This window comes from Oratosquilla oratoria, chromosome 6 (assembly GCF_046742065.1).
Source record: "Oratosquilla oratoria isolate Oo_2021 chromosome 6, ASM4674206v1, whole genome shotgun sequence".
NCBI lineage: Eukaryota > Metazoa > Arthropoda > Malacostraca > Stomatopoda > Squillidae > Oratosquilla > Oratosquilla oratoria.
The window spans coordinates 9,892,536-9,915,848 of NC_134782.1; the positions used below are offsets into that span (position 1 = coordinate 9,892,536).

Genomic DNA, 23,313 nt, shown 5'->3' on the forward strand with positions numbered 1-23,313 from the left:
TTTTCTTTAAGAAAACTAGAAGCTTTGACAAAGATTGTCTTGTTAACTTGTTACTCTATGTCTAAAAGTGACACCATACCAATCTTTTTTTAATACTCAAATTTTGTATAAAAAAAAAGGTAGTGTAATTGTATTGTTAAAAGCTATAGTTTTTTCCTTAGAGACATAATTAAAAAAGACAACTTAAAAAAAATATAAATATTGTGTAAACAAAAAATAATTCATATAGAGGGAAGTTTTTTAGTTATAACCATAAATGTGACAAAAATACTGTTACCAAAATAGTGAGCCTTAGATAAAACAAAAATTTTCACCCTATGTATGAAAAAGCTATTTGCAATATAGATGAAAAATGCACAGATACTGATAAATTAGATATCATAAAGTAGTGTTTTGTAAGTGATATTCATCACATTTACATTACTTTATCCCCAAATATTTACTGGTTTTTACGGGGCATTACAGAAACTGTGATTCATGTTGGGGTTTTGCTTCACTTCCTAACATTCAGCACAGCCCCTAGTTAGTTACATACATACATACATACATACATACATAGAAGAAGAAGAAGAAGAAGAAGAAGAAGAAGAAGAAGAACAAGAACAAGAACAACAACAACAACAACGTTACTTTTCATTTTTTACCTTCACATGTTCATCAGTATACATTGACTGACATATGATATAGCCTTCTAAAATTTTATACGAGAAAAACATAAAATGTAAACGTCAAATAGAAAGCTAGTCTTACACAATGTCCCTTTAAACAGGAACATCACCCACTCAAGATGCATATTATGCATACTTCAAATGATACTTCCACACATTTTCACAAAACTGTAAAAAAAAAAATTACATTTTTAGAGTACTGACATCCTTAACAGGGTGTTTTCATGGTTGTCTGAAATAAGTACTGTCATTATTGATTTCAGGGATGAAGGTTCCATTCTATTATATTTTAACCCTTGTTCCCGTTTGTTCAAGTAAGCTTGAAATATTTCCTATATGATTAACTTTATCCTTGATGATGATGACATGGTTTAGCATCACAAACTCCCCCCTGTCAGGAGGCTAGGATCACTCTTACAGAGAACTTTGTAGCGTGGAATTTAATGAACCATACCCTTGGTTCAACTTCACTGGTGGCAGGATTTGAACTCCCATCCCATTGACCTTCGCCACAAGTAATGACACCCTAACCTACTCACCCAGTGAGCTTCCACCATATTCTTAATACAGACAAAATTTAATGACTGATGATGGGTGCCTCCAAGTAGATGCCTTGCAAGACAGACATCAAAGATAATCATTTCCCTCCCACATCTTGAAAACCTGTCAAGACCCTCACCTAAATCTGCAGGTGCAGCCTCAAAAGCTGACACTCACTCTACAGACTGGACCCAAGATCTTTCTCCATCAATTCTGTATTTGCTCCGGGTGAGAATTGCAAGACCAGCATGCTTCTAATAACCTCAACAGTGCATTTACATTTCAGCAATTGCTTCCCTATGCCTAATACTATAACCCAGTGACACTGATGCAGTCCCACACTAATACAACATTGACAATAGTCTGAAGTTTCTTCCCACAAAGATCTTCTGAAGGTCCATGTACTGTTGCTAGGCAGTGAGACTGCAGGTTTCCTGTTGCTGAAACTCAAAGCAACAATTATCACTACTGAACATAAAATTTATCTATTAATTTTGCAAATCTGAACACATACAATACTTACTTCATTGTCTTTATTTTCTTCTGCATTTTCACTCACAAATGGTACCTCATACGCCTTCACAGCATCTTCGGCTCCATCTGCTCCATCCATCTCCACAGGCTCCTTTATTTTCATATTAATATTAGAAAGACCTTGCTCACTGAAGTCTGCAACTTGTGTTTGTGCATCGGTTGGCGGAGAGATATTTCCATTTCGGTCCTTTCCACTATCTAGTCTCTTATCTGTCAACTGTTTCTTCTGTTGTGGTTTGGTTGGTGTGCTGGTTCTTTGAAGTTCAACATTATTTTCAACTACTCCCTCCATCTGTTGCCTATGGCTATGACTGGACGTAATGATTTCCTGTCTAGCACATGACATACTAGCTTTATTTTTGACTGGTGACATAGCATCAAGCTCAAGTAGATTGTCTTCCACTGTCATATTATGAAGAGATTCTGCTAATGACATATCAGCATCTAGATAATCCCTATCCTCTGGACGCGGATGCAATTCCAAAACATCAATATCAGACATTTCTATGGTACTATTCAAGGTTAAAGCTTCGCCTCTGCTCTTTACATTTGGATCCTCAGTGCCTACATACATATCATTGCCTCCAATTTGAATATCTTGGCCATTTTTTCTGTCTTTTCCAATAATATAAGCATTCCCATCTCCACTTTCAATACCTTCCTTATTTACTCCAACATCCATTGAGCGATTTCCCTTTGCTTTCATTTTCTCATCTTCTTTGGAAACCGATTTAATTTTCTCCCTTTCTTCTGTGTTACTCTTTTCACTATTTCCAATTCTACCACATGTTGATTCATTCCCCTCCTTATCAATTTTTCCACTTGTTTGTACACCTAAGTTCCTATTTGATTCCATATTTCTTTTTCCATTTGTTCCACTATCATCTTTTCCATTGGATTTAGCACCTACACTTACTCCAACACCTGCCTTCCCATCTGCTCCACCACCTCCCTTTCCACTTACTCCAACACCTGCCTTCCCCTTTGTTTCATCACCTGTCTTCTCACTTGTCATAACACCTACTTTCCCACTTGTTCTAAGACTTACTTTTCCAGCTACTTTCACACCTGTTTTCCTACTTCCTCCCACACCTGCCTTCCCTCGTAATCTAGCTCTCGTGTTCTGATTGGTCCCAAGACACGGCTGCATACTTGAATCTCCTTTTACCCTAATACCCGTTTTTTCACATGAACCATCTGTTCTACCACTTCTTTCCTCCTGTGTCTTTCTGTTCAGCTCTACACTGGCCTCCTGACCCCTAAGTGACACTACACTTTCCTTTCCACATGCCTCTGTACTGGTCTTTTTTATTCCTCTTGCATCTGATATCTGACTATCCCTAATGTCTTTATCATTTTCAGTCAAACAGGATTTCTCCTCTTCCTCCATTACACCCTCACTACATTCATCTATAACTATGAAGTCTTCTGCATTTATGTCTTTAAATCCATTTTCATCATTACTTGTTGGGGAACCAACATCTAGTCTTTTTCTGATCTGTTCTGCCTTTGAAGAACCTTTTTCTATCTTTTTATTCCGTTCTGTCTCCACTTCCCCACTTATCTCTTTGGAGTATACCCCTTCTCTATTATTCAGCTGCTCTTTATTTTGGCCAGCTTTATTTAAATTTTGTAGTTTTGTATCATATCTTCTTTTTAACAATTTCTGATAATCTGTAAGACTGGAATTATTTTTTTGGTTCATGTTACTTCCTTCCTGAAAAGTACTGGTTTCACAAACCCCACTATCTTCACTAAATGAACAGCTACCTTGATTTAAGGTATTGCTCTTTTCTGAACCTAAACCTTGATAATCTACTGATATTCTATTTCCTTTGTCACAACATTCCCTATTCCACTTATCGCTGTTACACGAGACTGAGGCAATAAAATCTGTCAGTTCTTTTAGACTCTCATCAATCAGTGGTAGTGGTAACCCCGAGAAGCAATCCAATGGGCTCTTTGCTTCAAATTTGTTTACAGGAGAAGGCTGTCCTTTGCCATGCAATCTACATTCACTGTTAATGTCTTCCAAAAGATCTGAGACCAGATGATGGAGGTTAACAAGGTCACCCTCTTCAACAGATGGGAGATGAAGACAGCAGCAGTTGGGGTCGCCAAACAAAGATGTTGCACTTATTTGTTCATTGAGGAAGTCTCTGGGTGTGACACTGCACATGGCAGCCCTGTTGAATAACCTGCAAAAAGAAAAGATACTTTACACCTACAGAAAACCACAAAATAAATTGCACATCAAAAAGATGAACAAAGGGTGAACATACATCCATATACCAAGGCTTTTTCCCCCTTACAAAGGAGGTAGCCAAAAAGGAAAAGGCATAAAATCATTCCCACCCATTCCATCCCTGAATACACTCCACACCCCTCCACCCTCCCTCTTATCTTAGCACCTCCTGGATAACGGGTCATCCCTGCACCTTGTCCACTGCCCTGGGTCAGAAGCAGTGAACAAGATGGAAAAAATAACTTGCAAATACAGTCATAAATCAAATCTTACATCACAGAATACAATTCAAAAATACTAGAACATAAATTAGGATTAACTCTTAGGTATATGTGAATCAAAATTTATATGAATTTAATTTAGTCTATCATCTCTCTTCAAACATGTTAGTTGAATAGGTAATTTACATCACCTGGGGACAATAATTAGTATCTGATAGTGGCAGTCCTGAAAGATGGATGTTAAAATCATCACACCATCTTAAAAATCTATCAACATCCTCTAGTCCATGAGGAGATGCAGCCCTGAGGGGTTGGCTATTGATCTCTGAACTAGGGACAAGGTCTCTCATTATTAGCATCAGCCTGCCCCCAACCCCATACTTTTCTTCACAAAAAGAGAGCTGACAACATTAACTACTTCCCTCCTCCTCCAGCTATTTTTTGGGTTTGATCCATAGATCAGGTAACAAATCCCTTGGGGCAGCCACACCTCCTTGATGAGGTGTGGTTTTTGTGTCTGCTTGCATCAGCATGTCAAATTCAAGAGGAAATTCTCTACTGGGTCAGTGCCCCAGGGCCTGGGTGTCTTGGGGACATGAGAAGAATGAAGATGCAAGCAGGGTTTTATATAGCTAGAGCTATTTTTTTTTTTTCTATTCATAAATTTGTCTATGTATATTAACCATTTCTTCTTGTCTTTTCTCTCATACTGTATCTTTTTGATTGGTGTCATTTCTATTTCATCAAGTTTTATGTAATGCTTTGCCACTTGAGTGGGGACCCTTAACCACTTTGGTACAATGACACCTATGTAAGCATCATGAGGCATGAGCGGGTAAATGAGGATTCCGGCATCAGTATCTTGATTATATATATTTTTTGTAGTTGTACATGAGTTACCCTCAGATTCTGTGAACTGGTTTGATCCCGTTTTCTGAGTAAAAGAGAATGAGTAATACAGCAGTGACTTTATATTCTATAATGCAAGTAGTGTGATGAATTGTACATATGGCAGCTGATGCTGTGCACAAGAATTTGACTCATATTGAAGTGGTTAATGCTTGCTGCCCCCCCAGGGGCTGCAATGGCTCTCAAATGCACTACACCTACACTATTTAACCTCATCACAAGTATACATATATATACCTGAGGCTTTTTTTTTCCCTTACAAAGGAGGTAGCCACAAAACCACTCCCACCCATTTCATCCCTGACATACTCCACTCCCCTCCACCCTCTTCCCTCCCTTTCATTTTGGCACCTCCTGAATGACAGGTCATCCCTACATCTTGCCCACTGCCCTGAGTCAGAAGCAGTGTCCCAAGACACAGCACATCCACAGCAAGGCCACTTCATTAAATCTGCAACTCCCCCTTTCTGTCCCCTTATGCAGAAAAGGAAAAGATGGGGAGTTGTGTGGCTAAGTAGCATGCAGCTGATACTTCAGGGTCTATATGGGGCACCCCTATGGACCGGAGCCACACATCATTTTGTCTGTGATAGATGAAATCTCTCTTCATAGAGAAATGATACTTTATTATACTGCGTCTGTCCCTCTGTTTTGCTGTCTCCCCCCACCCCGTGTTACTGTCCTGTACCATTTATCTGAATTTTCATTTCCTTTTTTCACCTAACCCCATGGTGGGGGAGAAGAATACTCCCACCAAGCTTCCCGCTTGAGTTGTATGATGCGACAAAAAACGGGACAGGGATAGACCTAGGCACCCTTCTCCCTGTAGCCCCAAAGAGGACATTCCTAAAAAATGTAAAGGCATAAGAGGGTCTCTTCATAAGCAATCTCCCAATACCAGATCCAGAACATAATAACAAAGCACCTTACCTATGCAGACAACCTAATGTTAATAACCAAACACAGGAACTACAAAATAGCACCTAAGTACACCTATAATAACTTAGACAAACTAGAACAATGGCTCAGAAATAATGCAATGGTAGCCTCAACCAAGAAATTACCAGTAACATTGATCACCCGAGGCAACCATGAACCAGATACATCCAATAGTGAAATTAAATGGCCAAACCCTTCCACTGGAAAAAAATAAATCTATGCCTCACTTGTGACGCCACATGATCTTCAACCCACAGGTCAAAGATCTACCAGTGAAAATCCCTAAGAAAATATACATATTAAAATCAATCCCAAACAGTGGCTTTGAACAACTGATTCAATCACGTCTACAAACAGTTCTTAAGAACTGCACTCGACTACTGATTCCACAGCTTGGTTCCCAACAATGAGGAAAACAGACATCTTACAAACTATACAGGTTTTCCTCTACTCATGCATGTTCTTGTAATCCTTTTTCACTTTAGTGCCCTTTGTAATACTAGAACTTTATTTCAAACTATGTTTTTCATATAACCTTTATGTGTCCCCAGCCAACCACAATTTCAGATTACACACCTCCAACATACATGCCACAAAATGTCTCATTGGTACACTAACCGCTCCTATTTCATATACAAAACCCCTCCCACCGTTTTCTTTGAGTGTATACAAAATAACTTAGTTTTTGTGACATAATAGATAGCGTTTATCTCTTTCCCATACCCATGGTAGGTGTAACTAGAGAAATCCATTCCATTTTCTATTTACACTATTTTCTAATTGCACAACTGCCAAAAGAATGCATATATCACATAAATAGACAAATACCTGTATAGCATGGCAATTATAACAGCATGCACCAAAACCACCACGCTGCAACACATTCAAATACACTGCCCCCACACCTATCGCTCTGAACATAAAAGATCAAATACAAGCACTAAACACCAAGATGAACAATAAAATACATAAGCAAAATATCAAATAGGCAAACCTTTGTAAATACAATCACAAAAATAAAAAAAAGTGAAAGACACTCAACAGCATTATACTATCCAATAGTAACTACACACTTTCACACAATAACCACAACTGTCAATTTAGCACCAAACAAACAATAAGCAAACACACATACATCATTTTGCACAAACAAGCCATCCCATCCCTCATCCTGAAGACCAATGCAACATCCAACATATGAAAAACTTCCACACAGACCCAGACTACACACCCGTCAGGCAATTTCACCTGTATTTCTTACATCGTTTCATACATTTCAGGCCTTCATATCACCATGAAACAAAGTATGCTAAATTAACTTGAGAGAAAAGAAATTTGAAGACAGTAAGTAGTTTTGTATAATTAAATTGTCATTTGTATTACAAGGTGTGTGGAAAGAGTTAAATATAAATTCAAGAAGGAATCAGACAGCAAGAAGCAAAAAGATAGGGGAGGGGCACATGTTCACAAGAGTGAGGAGAGGTGCATGAACTCACGTGTTCTATCAATATGTAATTGTTTCTATGTCACTTGCTCAAAGTGGTAAAGTGAGGAGAACAATTGCTGATTGTCAGTTCTCCATGTGTGAAAAGATGTAAGAAATACAGTTGAAATTGATAGAGATCGATCTCTGGCCCAGTCTGGAGATAAAGTGCACTGAGTGGAAAATCCACAATCCCACAGTGGCTTATAATGGTCCTCAGAACCTCCCATCAATCTCTCTGGGAATAAACGGACTGTTGTCTGTGTTGTAGCAGCGTGGGACTGTTTCTATGTCATAGGCTGAAAGTTGTAGAAAGAGTAGGGCAGTTGCCAGTTGTTAGCATTCAAAAGTCTAAGTGCTGTCTAACCCAATTTAATTTTCTAACTATAAAATTGAGAACACAGTCTGCTAAACAGACAATAAAAGTATAATTCCTTTTGTGTTTATGCATTTGTAACAGCCTACTCATATACATTGTCAGTAATTTATCAAATTCATCTTCCTGAAGTAGAAATTTTATATAAAGGTCAATGAAGGGTATAATTTACATTTATATGAGGACAAAATTTCATGCTATGTCTGCAGACAGTTCACCCAAGCACTGTCCACTTTGCCTCATGCTCAAACCATTAAAAATCAAATGATAACACATATAAACATGAAAGCCTCCTTCAACAGAACAGGATTTTGGATTTCAAAGTAAAACACGACCATTTATTTCACCTGAGATCTTAGTTTGAAGCCACTGCGGTGCTAAAAAATCTAGACTAACTTGAGCAAGGGCCTTGGTGGCATGCACCCACATCTTAACCTCTTCAATACGGGCCAAAATCTCGCGGGCAGCATGAGCTGCCAGACATGCGATGTTGCGTCATAATACTCGCATTATAAAAAATAAAGTTACCACTGTATTGCTCGTTCTCTTTCACCCGTGAATTTTGATAACCATAGAAAATATGATGAAGCCAGTTTATAGAGTATGGGGGTCACGCAGGTACAACTACAATATATATAATCAAGACGCCAACATCGGCATCCTCGCGTACCCACTTGCTCCTCATGACGCCTACATAGGCGTCATCGTATCGAAGGGGTTAAATAGTGTTCATGTTTTGCCTGCCCCATTATCTATTATATTTGTGAGTTCCTACTTTTCAGGCACACTGCCAAATGAATGATATATACTGAGATTTGGTAAAGCTAATGTCCTCACTCTCTATTCACTAGATACTATATAAATGGTCATCAAATTGACTTTACAAACCCTAATACAGATGCTCCTCAACTTACGTTTTAGTTACATTCCGAATGGCCGAATGTAACGTGAAAATGAACGTAAGTTGTTACTGTACGTTCCAGTAATGTATGACCGTTCATACTGTACTTTACATCCATAAATTCTATTACCGTATCTTATAAAACACCCCTAATTCATTAATTATAAACATAACATTGTAAAATAATAAAATCAATTTCAAATAAATTAAATTCAAGCAACATAAAGTGAGATGGTGGAGGAGAAGGAGGAGGGGGAGGAGGAGGCAAAGCACGTTCAGTCTGTCATTTGTGCCATGTAAACAATGGATGCAGCGTCATGCGTAAGTATAGTTTGAACATCTTGTACTACGGAGAGCGTGCTAAACTAAAAAATTCACAAAAAAAAAAAAAATATACAAATTTTTTTTTTAGTCAGTTCAAACGTAACATCGAAAAAACGTAAAACGAATGAACGTAAATAGAGGAACGTCTGTACTGATCTAGGACTTACTGTTGACACAACTTTAAACTTTCATTCCCACATCCTCAATATTTCCAACAAAGGTAACACAAGGAGTAATAATATCCTCTACAGTTTACAAAGCTCTATCCTTCATGTGATGATGGTATGGTTTAACATCACAAACTCCCCCCTATCAGAAGGCTAGGGTGGAGCCCCTTACAGAGGACTTTGTAGCATGGAATTTAATGAACCATGTCCTTGGTCCAACTTCACCGGTAACAGGGATTGAACAGCCATCCCCTTGACCTTTGCCGCAAGTAACAACGCCCTAACCCACTCAGCCAGTTTATATTTGTTTGATAGGGAGTGTCACTACAAAGCTGGCACCACTCAGGAATCAAATCCAGGACCTTCCTTTGTCTGGCCAGACATGCATGCTTACCAATTAAACCACAGTCACCTCCAGTAACCACTTGCACACCTCCCTTTCCACACCTCCCTTCCCTGGGCCTCCAACAGTCCAGGAATGTGCATTGTTTCAGGGTCCTACTCACTGCACCAAGTTGGATAGGAACCATCAGTGCAAAGCTGGCACTGCCCAGGAATCGAACCCAGGACCTCCCACTGTCCGGGCAGGCATGCTTACTGATTACACCATGGTTGTCTCTACTAACCACATGCACAATATTACATACATTAGACAATGTATTTTGGCTCTGTAATGTACAACACTGGGTATACATTAGATATCTGTTTACTGATCTATACAGAGATTTACTACCAAATTCCCAGGACACATTCCACCTGGCCAGATTGCGATGTGCCCACCATCCAGCCCTTTATGTTACCAGAAGAGGCTGAATGACTGCATCAGAGATAAAGCCAAGTATATATATATGTATATATCGACTGGGAGGTTTTCCAAAACTTACACTATCTTTTCAGCAATACTGTGTAATCTGACAGGAGTGACAGTCATTTATGGCACCATCGTAGCTCTGGTCAGACTACTCAGTACAGTCACAACTAGGTTTACCAATCCGAAGACAATTAATGTAACTCGCTTCTACATGTACAGTAGGTTTATTTACTATAGTATATAAATCCAAATGCCAAATTCATTCCACTCATTTCAACTACTTTGGTTTTGCAGCTCTGGTTGCTTTGCAGTTGGCTGAACACCAGATTCCTTGCAGGGTGCATTGAGAGGATAGAATCCAACACCCAAAATGAGATCATCTTCACATCCACATTAGAAACAAAGAGGTTCACTGCAAGAACTATATCATGGTTTTCCCATTGGAGAGATGCAAGATAGGTTTCTCTGCACTAAAACCCAGATCAAAATGGCAGCATGGCTAGTTTTCTGATACAAAATAAAATAATCTAAAAATAAATTGGCACAGTGCTGATTTTAGGTGCAGACAGGGACAATATTGTTTTTTTTAATATATTTGACCAGGATGTAACACTTCACCCCATACTATACAACATATCATACAAGATTGCATTGTACACAATCATGCATGCCAACAACACAATATACATTCTACATGGGATTTATGGGAAACCCTCATTCCAGCCATAGCATTCTTCAGGAAGACAGGACATCTCAGCCAGACAGTTTAGGGAACAACACCAATAACTACGAAAGTTGTTGGTCTGGAGTCGGCCTCTTCTGCCCAAACACTGTCCCAATTAGTTCTTTACTCATTAAAGGGATGTCTATCTCTTAAAGACAGAGAATAATGCATAGTCAATTGCCTACAAATTCATTAGATGTGTTCTGGTCAGTCACATATAAATCCATAAGATGTGTTCAAAGCTGACCCACAAATGGGGACCCAAGGTCATTTGCAGCTTGCCACCCGTCCTTGAAATAGTGATGTAGTTTTTTCAATGTTAGTATTGTGAAAGAGTGGAACAAATTACTACAAATTATAGGCAAGACCAGTACATTGTACCATTACACAGAGCTGGGTGCATTACCACTAAACAGGTAGTGCATTACCTCCACACAGGTAGTGCATTAACAATTAACGAAAAATCTGCAAATGTGTACACATACGCAGTAATGCAGACCGCTGTAAGGATATTAAAATCGGTAACACATTGACAGAAATACATCCCAAATATTTTGATAACACACTACCAGTCTGCCAGTAACACACCCAGCTCTAACATTGCAACACTTTAGTCCTTACTAATATTTGGAATCACGACTTTTCAAGTACAGTCACTATCCGAGTTACGACGCACGCGAGTTACGACCACCCGTACTTATGACCACGTCTAGCAGATGTCTATTATGAGTTTACTGTATTTGTCTGGCAGCACAGCGTGTAAGATAGTTGTAGCAGCCCGGCATCGCCCACGACATTTATGGCAGAGATGGAAAAGTTGCTATACACGTGGTTGGACGATAATAGGCAAAGAAATGTGAAATAGATGTTGCAAACAGTGCAAAGTAAGGCTACAAGTTAATTTCACATGTTGAAAGAACGTGCAGGTGAAGAATACGCTTCACATGAATTCATAGCGAGTGCTGGGTGGTTTCGTCGCTTTTGAGAGCGTTACCAGGTTCACCACGTGTTGTCGAAAGTTGAGGCTGCTTGCAGTGATGCGCATGCAGCTAAGCCATTTGTGGATGAGTTTGATAAATTAATTAAGGATGAAGGATATTAACTTATTTAAGACCATGCCTAGCAGATGCCTATTATGAGTTTACTAATAAGAGAACTTTATAATAAGTATTTTCTTTCTTTAACCTACCATATCATATTAACAACTAAGCAACTGAAAACAATTCTGTATACAACTGTAGGAGAGAAGCCAACCGCAGAGTATGGGATCCAATGTATTTAACGCTTCGCCCAGCAGGGCTTCTTCAGAATTTTTTTTTTTTTTTATGCAATTGATTCATAAGATGGTCATTAAGCCTGATTTGAAGTTGTACAGTCTCAATGTTGTTATGTATGTGAACACGGTGGACAAACATCAGACTCCTTATATAACCCGAGCTTACGGGGTGAAACGAACATGAAACTGGTGTAAACACAGTTTGCATAAATTGCTCGTTACTTTGTTTTTAAAATTGCTACATGTTTATTTATTGTAAAAAATATATTGTTTTGGTTTGTATTATCAATGAGAGATATAAAAGCAGATTCAAAACATCTACGTTTCATAGTATGGTTTTCATTTCTTATAATCTTAGTAATATTCCAGTCAGCATTGTGGCCTGTATCGTATCTATGTCTAACAATGGCATTATTCATATTGTAAGTTTTCATATCATAAACTAAAAAAAACTATAAAAATTAAAATAAAAGGCATGTAATTGATAAACAGTAAACAGCTTGTATATAATAGTATTCAGTAGAAAAAGTTACTTAAAAATGCAACAGATTGATATCATGTATCCCAGAGTATAACCCTCGTATTGGCCATTTTATTGGGATCCGACTTACGACCAATCCAACTTACGACTGGTTGGTTAGAACCAATCTAGGTTGTAACTCGGATAGTAACTGTATTATCATATGAATGGCAAGCACCTTGCTGTACTTGCTGCTTAAAAGCTGATTCTTTTTATATATTTCAGCATAAAAGATACAGTATATCTGACCATCACATTGGCAACAACTGTTACAACACTTTCCATCTTATTTTTTCATTCATCACCCCAATATACACAATATGACAATAACATTAAATGTGCTAGCGTGTCTATAGTATTATATGGGTCATTTTCTTCTACCAGAGGTCGATAGATAGGGGCTCAAAAAGAGGTTTATGTCTCCTAACCTCACACGTATTTGAACAAGGTTTGAACCAGTGTAACTTGGTTTATCTTTACCGCGGAAAAATAAATAAATAAACAAATAAATAAATAATTAACCATTGATATGGCCAAACCACTCCTACAGAGCATTTCCAACAAGGACGAGTTAAAAAAAGGTACTTCCAAATATATTTATATTAGAATCTTATGCTTACAGTTACAGTAACAATAATTACAATTACAATATATACGTACTCTGAATATTCTTCCATTACATTCACGAATTGTTTGAAATTTGCAGAACTGAGTCTAACCTGTCTCAATTTCACATCAATAATGTAAATTGGTTATCAATTTTCATAATTATTTCCATATCAATCACACTACCGCAAACAGTAAATTACTACCAACCAATAGATTCACTTGGCATGACAATAAACAAAAGAACCTTTCCTGATAAATACGCTTGTCTGTCAACACCCGTATGAAATAGATTCTCACCGTTCTACTTTTAACCTGAACCTAACGATAGAATCTGAAGCGATATTACCACGTTCTTTTTATTTTATTTTCTCATCCTTAAATCCTTTTTATTTGTCACCATTTATTGTCAAATAAAAGACAGTATTTTCCATGTATATAAAATATTATCATTGTCGATATTTCTATACAAAATGTAAATAGTTTGACATTTTTCAGTTTAACTAAAATGTTATATTTGGTAATTATCTTGTTAATATTAGGGTTTGATAATTGCCCTTGCAGAGCGTTGAAATATAAAAAAAATACATGCATATAGTAAATTCCTGCAGGATATCCACTTCAAACGTAGCCAAAAGCTCATGTGCTTAGACTTCGGCAAGAAGGAAACACCGGTGGCTATGTTCTAACGCAGATCTACGCCGTGCGAACCACAATATGAATAAGATAACTAACTATTCTCTCTGTATACCAAGATCTTTTTCCTCCTTACAAGAGAGGTAACCAAGTCATAAGCACGTACCTACTCCCGCCCAATCCACTCCTATCCACCACCCTTTCCTCCCTCTCACCTTAGCTCCTCATGGATGACGGGTCATTCCAGTATCACGCCCACTGCCATCGATTAGACGTAATGTAGCAAGACACAGTACAACTACTGCAAGGCCCCTTCTCCGTCCCCTCAAGCAGAAAAAAAGAGAAGACGGGGAGAAATCGCTTCAGGCTGCGTCAAAATATCATTCACACATAAGAACCCCTACCCCCTATCCCCCGCCCCTCCCTTCATTGCATTATCATCTATACACAGCAACGCTCCTTTAATCCCTATTTCCTGCCTTCTCTCTTCCTTGCTGAACAGACATTTCCCTCTTTCTCAACGCCCCCTTCACCCCATCTATCTCATTCTCGGTCGTCCCCTCAAATTCACTCCTTCCACACCTCTCTTACTAATATTTCATCACTCATTTTTCTCATGTGTCCAAACCATCCCAATAATATTTCATCAGCTCAATCTGTCATCTCTTTTTTCCACCCCTGCTCTAATCCTCACCTCTTCATTTCTCACTCTGTCCAACCTAGTAACCCCTACCACACTTTTCAAACATTTCACCTCAAACACACCAATTTTTCTCTCTCTGCCCCTCTGTGATTCAAAGTCTCTACACCATACATTGCCATGGGCACAATTACCCCTTCATACAATCTCCCAGTATCCATTCCCAGATGCCTATTTTTCATAACACTTTTTAACCACCCAAGGCATTTACTTGCTTCTCTCAGTCTACAGTTTACCTCCACCTCCACTCCTCCCTTTCCTGCCGCATGCTATCCACTTCCTCCAGCCTCTCTCCTTTTAGATTTACTTCCAACTCACTGCCACCCTCTCCCCCTTGTACATCTCATTACCTTGCTTTTCACTTACCTTCAACCTTCTACTATCGCATACCTTCCCAAACTCCGACAAAGTTTGTTCTTGAGTACATCATTTCTACGATTATAAAATATATACCAATCCAAATAAATTGTTCAAATACTGAAATCGAGATGCTGGATACCTGCATGAACAGCCCAATCTTAATTCATATTTTTTTTAAATGTGTTTGACCAACGAATTATACATTTCACAAATATTCAGACTGCATACATTGTAGAGCTGCTTTATATGGCTAAGTCAAAATAAGCGCAACAGTTTCCATTAGTTCACCAGAAACGAGCACTTTAAGTAGTATAGCATGAAGAACTGGCAGTTTGGTGAAAAATCTCAGTTGCTAGAGCGAGAGTCTGGTTATCGTGCGATTCAAGCGTCGGTTCGAATCTCAGCTCACCTCGAACCTGTATCACTATGTGATGCATTTGCTTCCTCCGGGTACCTGCCCCGCAAATCATAATAAAAAAAAAAAAAAACGATGCAGACAACGACCTGTTTAAAAGATTTTGTCCTATTTGTTAAGTTTATAACCGGTAGGAGGGTTCCTGACTGTAAAGCTATTTGATACAATTTGCATATATATATATATATATATATATATATATATATATATATATATATATATATATATATATATATATATATATATATATATATATTTTTTTTTTTTTTTTTTTCTATCTTTTTTTTCGCAGTTCTTGAAACCTGAGCGCTGCCAAGCGAATGGACAGCGAGTCAATGGCAAACCAGACATACTTTCAAGGGAGACAGGGTACCTATAACCGGAAAAAAAGGCCTCTTATCCCCAGTGGACAAAAACTCAGTCTTATATAAAAATAATCTGTAAGATTAGGTGTCAGGCGTTAGGTTAGGTTCAAGTGATTCCTTTATTTGTGTATTAAAATGTGTTACTTGTAAGTCAAGTATCACCACACTACAGTAGTTGACTTTATCCAGTTTTGATCGAATATAGCCAGTTGCAGTAAATGAATAACACATGGTTCCATTGAATGTGATTTTCTTTATCTGGACTGAAACTCATAGAATATGTTTTGTTGTAGATACATATACAATTGATCATATACCACTCTTTCTAGGATTTTTGGCATGACACTAAGAATAGACACTGGCCTGTAATTACTTGCCTATTTTTTGCTCGATTTCTTTTTTGTACAAAGGAACAGCACGCGCTTCATCAGGCACCACACCTTGATCAAGTGACAAGTTTACAATGTGGGTGATTACATGTGCAATAGCATTGGCACCATCTCTGATGAATAATGCTGGGATTTAATTTAAATCAGTTGCTTTACATTTGTTGACATTACTTAGAGTATTACGGATTTGTTCAACACCGACATCTTTTGATTTATTTGCAACGACATTTTTCTAAAAAGTTACTGAGCCATTCACAGTCAGACCTACGTTGACAGATTTTTTACTCTGCTTGCTAGCTCCTAGATATTTGAGTGTTTTCAATGGTTATATTCTTCAACCTGATCTCTAATAAAACCTTTTAGCATTGTTGATGAGTTGTGTTTTGTTCCTAATTTTCTTGTACCTATCATACTTCAAAGGATCCTTTGACGATGAACTGTTTCAGTAGGTCGTCCCTAAGGTGAATATGACAGGATTTCACTAGACATCCAATCTTCAGCCCTTTGCTTTAATCTATCAGATTTGGTTGGAGGTGCCTTATCTAGAATTTCTGAAAAAAGAATCCTGAATGTTCGCCAGGTTTTGTTAACATCTATATAATTCAATACTACTGACCAATCAATTCTAGATAATTTCAAATTGAAACTCTCGTTGTAGTGTTTATTTGTGTCATAGTCACTTTTACTGTACAAAATAGTATGTTGTGGCCACTTACACCATAAGTTAACATACCGTTATTTGAAATTCTATACTCACCTGTCACCACGATCTTATCAATTACAGATCTACACATTTTCGAAATTATGCTAGGTTCATTGATTTAAAAATTATCTGCATAGGGTTTTTCGACCTTTACACAAATAATTATTAGTCTACATTATTGACACTATTATTAGAATCCCCCAAAATGATGCACTCATATGATAAGAACATATCACAACTAGATAAGGGCTTTTCAAAAATAACGTAGAAGTTATGTTGGTCTGTACATCGTGCCGGCAAGGAGGGGCTTTGCCTTTGGAAGAAAGGATTCCGATCCAGAGGACCTCAAACGTTTCGTTGTTCAGGTCATCGAGGACGCTGAACAGATGTGCACCACGACGTTCGTATCAGAAGCAAGAGTTCTAAGACCGAAACGATATTTAATGTTAGTGTAGTTCATAACTGAATCGAACTCTATTTCTGCCGTTCTACAGGCCCCTTTGAATCTCCGATGACATGTAAATGTACTGGATGACTTTTGTATACGTAGTATCGATATCAGCCAACTTAAGACAGCCTTGCGAACCGTTGTCATCTTCAGTGTTCCACGGATGAGAGGGGAATTTGAAATAAAAAAAAAGGAAGAAAAAGGGAGAGGAAGAAGATGAGAGGGAAATTTGAAATCAAGAAAAAGGAGGAAGAAGACGAAGAGACGAAGAAGACGAAGAAGAAGAAGACGAAGAGACGAAGAAGAAGAAGAAGAAGAGGAGGAGGAGGAGGAAGAGGAGGAGGAGGAGAAGGAGGCGGCGGCTTGGGGAAATATGTCGATGCTTACGGCCCAGTTGTCCATGCCGCTTGCCCGACTTGGGAGGCGGACTCGCGGGGTAGGGTAAGGTGTTTTATGACCTCCCAACACTGGCACCCTTGTAAACAAGACGAGAGACCAAGGGCCCAGTCCTTTGGCAGTCGCCCCGCTCTTTCTTTTCCAACTGTAGCCACTCACGACGCAGATATATACAAGATACATAGACGATTCACTCTTAAATCACTCAGTTCCTAGCCACTCTTGTCGCCCTCACCCTCCCTCCGGCGTAAAAAAAGAAAAATTTAAAAATCGGCCCCCTTCATATATACCGTTTTTAAGTGGTCTTATTCCAATTTATTTGGCTTCACATGGGAATTTTTATTTTATCAATATACTATAGACAAAGATATTGTGACTTCACGTCGAAATTTAAAAAATAACCCATCAAAAATTATATTATGAATACATAACCCTTATTGGAATTGAGGTATATTTTCATTTCCAAGAAGATGTTTTGGCTTCCCATGAGAATTTCAGTCAGTCATATATATAATGCATTAGAAAATTATTCTTATTTTCTGTTATATGAGGAGGAAAATGAATAATGCAGTGTTTCCCAAACTTTTCCAGTGCGTCATCTTTCAGTAGTACCAAACCTACCATGACCCCCCCACACCTTTATAAGCCTCCTAAAAACGTACCAATTTTTTATATCGCTGATACATTATCTTAACAGTTTAAAAGATTAATCACAGCAGAGAGAGTAATCATTTTTATCATTTATTGTTTATAAAAAGATTGATTTAATTATACATTCTAATGAGAAGGATGTGTTTACTTGTTTGACGCAAGCAAATCAATACGCGGGTCTGTGTAGCTGAAAGTACATACTGTTAGACCAGCGTTTCTCAACCAGGGTTCCCCGGAACCCTAAGGTTCCGCAAAAGGTACCCAAAGGTTCCGCGAGAACAAATGAGATAAGCTAATGCACTTTTTTATTTAATTTCATATACGTAATATAATTAAACACGCACGATATATTCTTGGTTATTGTAATACCTACCTATTATTACGATGAAAATTAAAATGAGAAAGATATGGTATATGTTTTTTGTTTTTTTTTGCGCAGGGGTTCCTTGAGACATGCAATTTATTTTAAAGGTTACGCAAGGGTAAGAAGGTTGAGAAACGCTGTGTTAGACCCTCCGTGACTCCGAGAAAAAGGATCATGACCATTTTATGGGTCATGACCCGAAGTCTAGGAACCCCTGGATTAATGTTATTCCAGAGCTTAGGTCACTCTTGATCTGAGGTCAACAGCTCATCTTTGTACTTGGAAGGTCACCTCCAATGGGGAGATCTGACTTCAAGATATCTATTTTCACACTCCTCGTTGACATACAAGATTTGATCTAATTTTACCACTGATTATATTTTCATACAAAATTAAAAATTTATGTGATGACCTGTGCTTTGATTTGGAATGTCTGATCAAAATAATTGAGATATTATATTCTTATTGTAATTTTCTTAATTTATCCATTGGTACATCTCATCTCATAATCGCCGTAATTTGCGTCTAGGGAATTTGTGAAATATTCATTTATGTGCAATGAATATCTTATTGAATTGAAATATATAAATATGTTGATAAATTGTTTAAGACAAATGAGAGAGTGATAGGTGGGGAAGGGAACACTAAGATGGGCTAACAAAACATTAATTGTTCTTACGTTTCGGTTATTATAACCTTCATCAGAGAACTCTGAGAAAGGTTATAATAACCGAAACGTAAGAACAATAAATGTATTCTTAGCCCATCTTCGTTTACCCTTCCCCACCTATCACTCTCTCATATAAATATATGTACATATCAATATCTAATAAAGTACAATAAAAAGGAGTATACTTTTTCTTTTTTTCATTTCAAATAAGCTGACACGTCATTTGATTTAATAATAAAAACAACATACTAAATGTTATTTGATATAATTTTATAAAGCACAATAACTTATTTATCAGGTGTTTAAAAGGGAATATAACAATGAAGTGTCCGGCATTCCCACCGCACACAATCAAGATCTCTTACTAGCTATTAGTAGCTCAGCAGTTAACAAACTCGCATTCAAAACGATCCACCCAAACCTGACGCCTTACTTGACAGATTAAAGTAACCTGACCAACAATAGGCGAGCCCCCCCCCTCCACTATGCATCCCCCGACAGTCTACTGTAGAGACCCCAACACCAACGGGTAGAGAGAGCCGCAGATATACGAATCTTGGAATGTTTTTTCATTTCTCCGAATGTGGGATTCACATTCTATTTTACGAATGAGCTAGAAAAAGTATATAATAATAACAATGATAATAATAGTAATAATAATAATTATCATTATAATAAAAATAATAATAATGATAAAGTAAACTTAAATGGCAGCCAACGTTTCCTACTAGCTGCCTTGCCCTTCTACTTCTAAATCGCCTTGACCACAACGTGGCCGAAGGCGGGATGTTGGGGAAGGGGGTGGGGGGTGAGTGTGTGTTGGAGAAAGGTGGGGGGGGGGGGATGAGGTGGTGGCCGTTGTGGCGCAAGTGTGAGTCAACGCATAAAGCCGACTAACCGATTGATATATTTGTTACCCTTGGCGGAGGGTTTGAGTAATTATACAGGCGCAAACGCAGTTGAGTCAGGTGTCAGACTTGCGCAGTCCAGCTATTCAGTCACGTGACATGTAAACTTAATCCCATGCACTGCACACAAACACAGCACATACACACACACACACACACACACTGCACACAAACACAGCACATACACACACACACACACACACACACACATATATATATATATATATATATATATATATATATATATATATATATATATAAATATATATAGTTATGTTAGGCCATTGCAAATTGCATATATGATGAGGGTTGGTGACCTTATTCTCATCAGCAGCCATGCTCCAGCTATACAATTGATTTTGTAATTACTACGTGTATTCACTTGGTCTTTGGATCACGTGTTGGACTCGTGATCGACAGCTATTTCCCTACTGGAAGAGAGCTCAGAGCTCGTAGGTCCGATCTATGGGTAACGCTATGACCTTACACACACACACACCCAACTCCCCGCCCATGAGAGTCAGAGTAACGACCCGAAGCGCAGCGGTACCGAAATAATTTCGGCCCTGGGCAGGATTCGAACCAAGTACTACGGGCACCACCATGCTAGCAGTTCAGCGCTCTACCAACTGCGCCACCGAGTCGCGTGTGTGTGTGTGTGTGTGTGTGTGTGTGTGTGTGTGTGTGTGTGTGTGTGTGTGTGTGTGTGTGTGTGTGTGTAATAATAATAATAGGTTTATTGAGATAGCAGTGATACACTGACAATAATACAATTGAGCACTTTTATGAGTAATATAGTAATTATTAGAGTGATATGCTTAGTCTAAAATTTATAATGAGTTTATTGTGCGGACAATGGATGGAATGGCACTGTTCTTGTATCGGTCAGTTCTCGGCGCTCTGATGGGCTTGATTTTGTTTGAATGCCGAGTTGCATGGCGGGTGGGTGTGGTGTTAGGTGGGAGGAAGTGACGGTGACGTGGGTGTAGCATTAGGTCCTGTCCAAACTTATTCAGTGCCTCACTGTGTTTGTCGGACAATCTTGGCAAGCTGAGGGTGGTGAGGGCGTGTTCGTATCCCTCATACTGATTACCCAAGATAATTCTGCACGCTCTTTTTTGTACTTTCTCTAATTTGCTCCTCTGTGTGATGTTAAGTGATGATGACCAGGCTGGGGAGGCGTACATGAGGGTGGGGAGTATGAAGGTGTAGACTCCCTTTAGATCTGGTGATGGGGTACCAAGGGACTTCAATCTGCGCAGCATGAAGAGTTTGTAAGAGGCTGTCCTGATGATGTTGTTGATGTGCTGGTTCCAGTTAAGGTGGTCGTCTATTGTGATGCCTAGTAGCTTGGCGGACTGGACCACCTGAAGGGAATAGGTTCCTAATGACAGTTGAGGTGGTGCCACCGCCTGTTTGGATGTACAAACATGCATGACCACGGTCTTGTTGTGGTTAACTGTCACATTCCTGCTCTCAGTCCACGTTTTGAGGTTGTCTAGGATGTTTTGTAGTGAAGAAAAGTCAGGCTGCCTGGTGTTGATGGGAATGCCAACTGTACAGTCATCGCCGTATTTCCATCTATGTTGGGTGTCCATTAATGTGTGTGTGTGTGTGTGTGTGTGTGTGTGTGTGTGTGTGTGTGTGTGTGTTAGTTGTGTAGTTGTGGTGTACGTATTTGGAACAATGTTCACAGTCCCCTCTCTTCTCCATTTGTCAAACCTTGCTTTGAATTATTTTATAATGTGTATGCGAGTTTGTCTAATTGTAGTTTACAACACCCGTTGGATCCCGCCTCATAATCTCCATTTTATCATAATTATCCTTAAGTGCGTGCGTGTGTTTACCTGATTGTAGTATACAGGAAAGGAGAGAGAATTTTACTTTGCTGGTAATCAGTACTTCCATCGCGCCCGATAGTTCTTTAGAGAGGCCACCAGAAAGGAGGGAGTAAAAGTTAAAACGCAAACACGCCTCTTGCGTTCGAATTTGTCTCCAACCGTAAAACAATGATACGTAGCTTTGGTCTCCTACTCTCCAATTTTGTCATTCCTATCTTCAAATTCGTGTACATTTCAACATAATCCTTGATTTCCAATTGTATTTAGATTTGAATCCATGTATTGCATGGTCTATATATATCACCTTCTAAGTTATTCTAAGTATTTATGTTTCTATACGGAAAACTAAACTTCTTCACATCCTTTAGACTTGTGGACTTAATTTCTTCCCATGGCCTCTTTAACCCCCTGCCATCCTTAATCAAGAGATATCTTCTGCCATTGCAACCTGTCCCCTTTAATGCCCTGAATACTGTAATCATATCACCTTTTTATCTTCGATCTTTCAAAATTGGCACATCCAGTGATTTTAGTCCTTCCTCACGTGTCAACAAAATACTGACTGCACGTGTGCGGAATGGTATACTTCCATCAACTGAATAAAATCGTCGACGACAGCTAGAAGTCAATTTGAATGAAACACTCCCCACCCCGCTTTCCTGCGGGGTGGGGAGTTTCCATCAACCGAATAAAATCGTCTGGTGGCTGTTAGAATAAGCTGTTTCATATGCAACAGGTAGAGACGTGATATTGCGCGAGCATCCACATCAGTACTGGCATTTGGTCAACTGGTAACCCGTTGGACTCGGGCATGTACGTTTCCACACCGAGTTTCTGGGTCAGGGGATGGGCAAGCTGTGTGTGTGACCAAATCAACCAAACCTTTGTTACAAATTTCTCTCTTGTGTCAACAGAATAAAACTGTATCTCCCCCCAAGAAGAAGCGTTGGGCTGGTATCTACAGTAGATAGATAGATAGACTTTATTTGGCAATGAATCAATGTACATGAAGTGCAAATAATGACAAGAACTCATAGTTCGGAATAATAAATGCAAATTGCCGAGGATAACACAAAAAGCATGCACGCTTATTTCCATTGTGGTCCTCGCGTGCATCCTTTCATTGCCACCAAACAGTAAAGAAACGGTGGAAATTGATCAAGAGATAGTCTTCGGAGGCAGATTACCAACCTCTCGGGATTCCTACTTAGTGAGCAAGGAGT

At 38.7% G+C, this 23,313-nt stretch overlaps 1 protein-coding gene across 3 annotated transcripts in view; it reads right to left on the bottom strand.

Annotated features, from left to right (window-relative positions):
- Nucleotides 1-23,313, bottom strand: part of LOC143026273 (uncharacterized) — a 39,592-nt gene that overhangs the window by 14,111 nt on the left and 2,168 nt on the right. Inside the window, exons 1-2 of one of the 3 annotated variants that reach the window (XM_076186378.1) lie at nt 13,455-13,534; nt 1,732-3,940 (exon numbers count right to left, since the gene is read on the bottom strand). In XM_076186378.1, the coding sequence (XP_076042493.1) occupies nt 1,732-3,921 (2,190 nt within the window). In that variant the 5' untranslated portion in view covers nt 3,922-3,940; nt 13,455-13,534. The other 2 variants (XM_076186376.1, XM_076186377.1) reach the window with 2 other exon arrangements.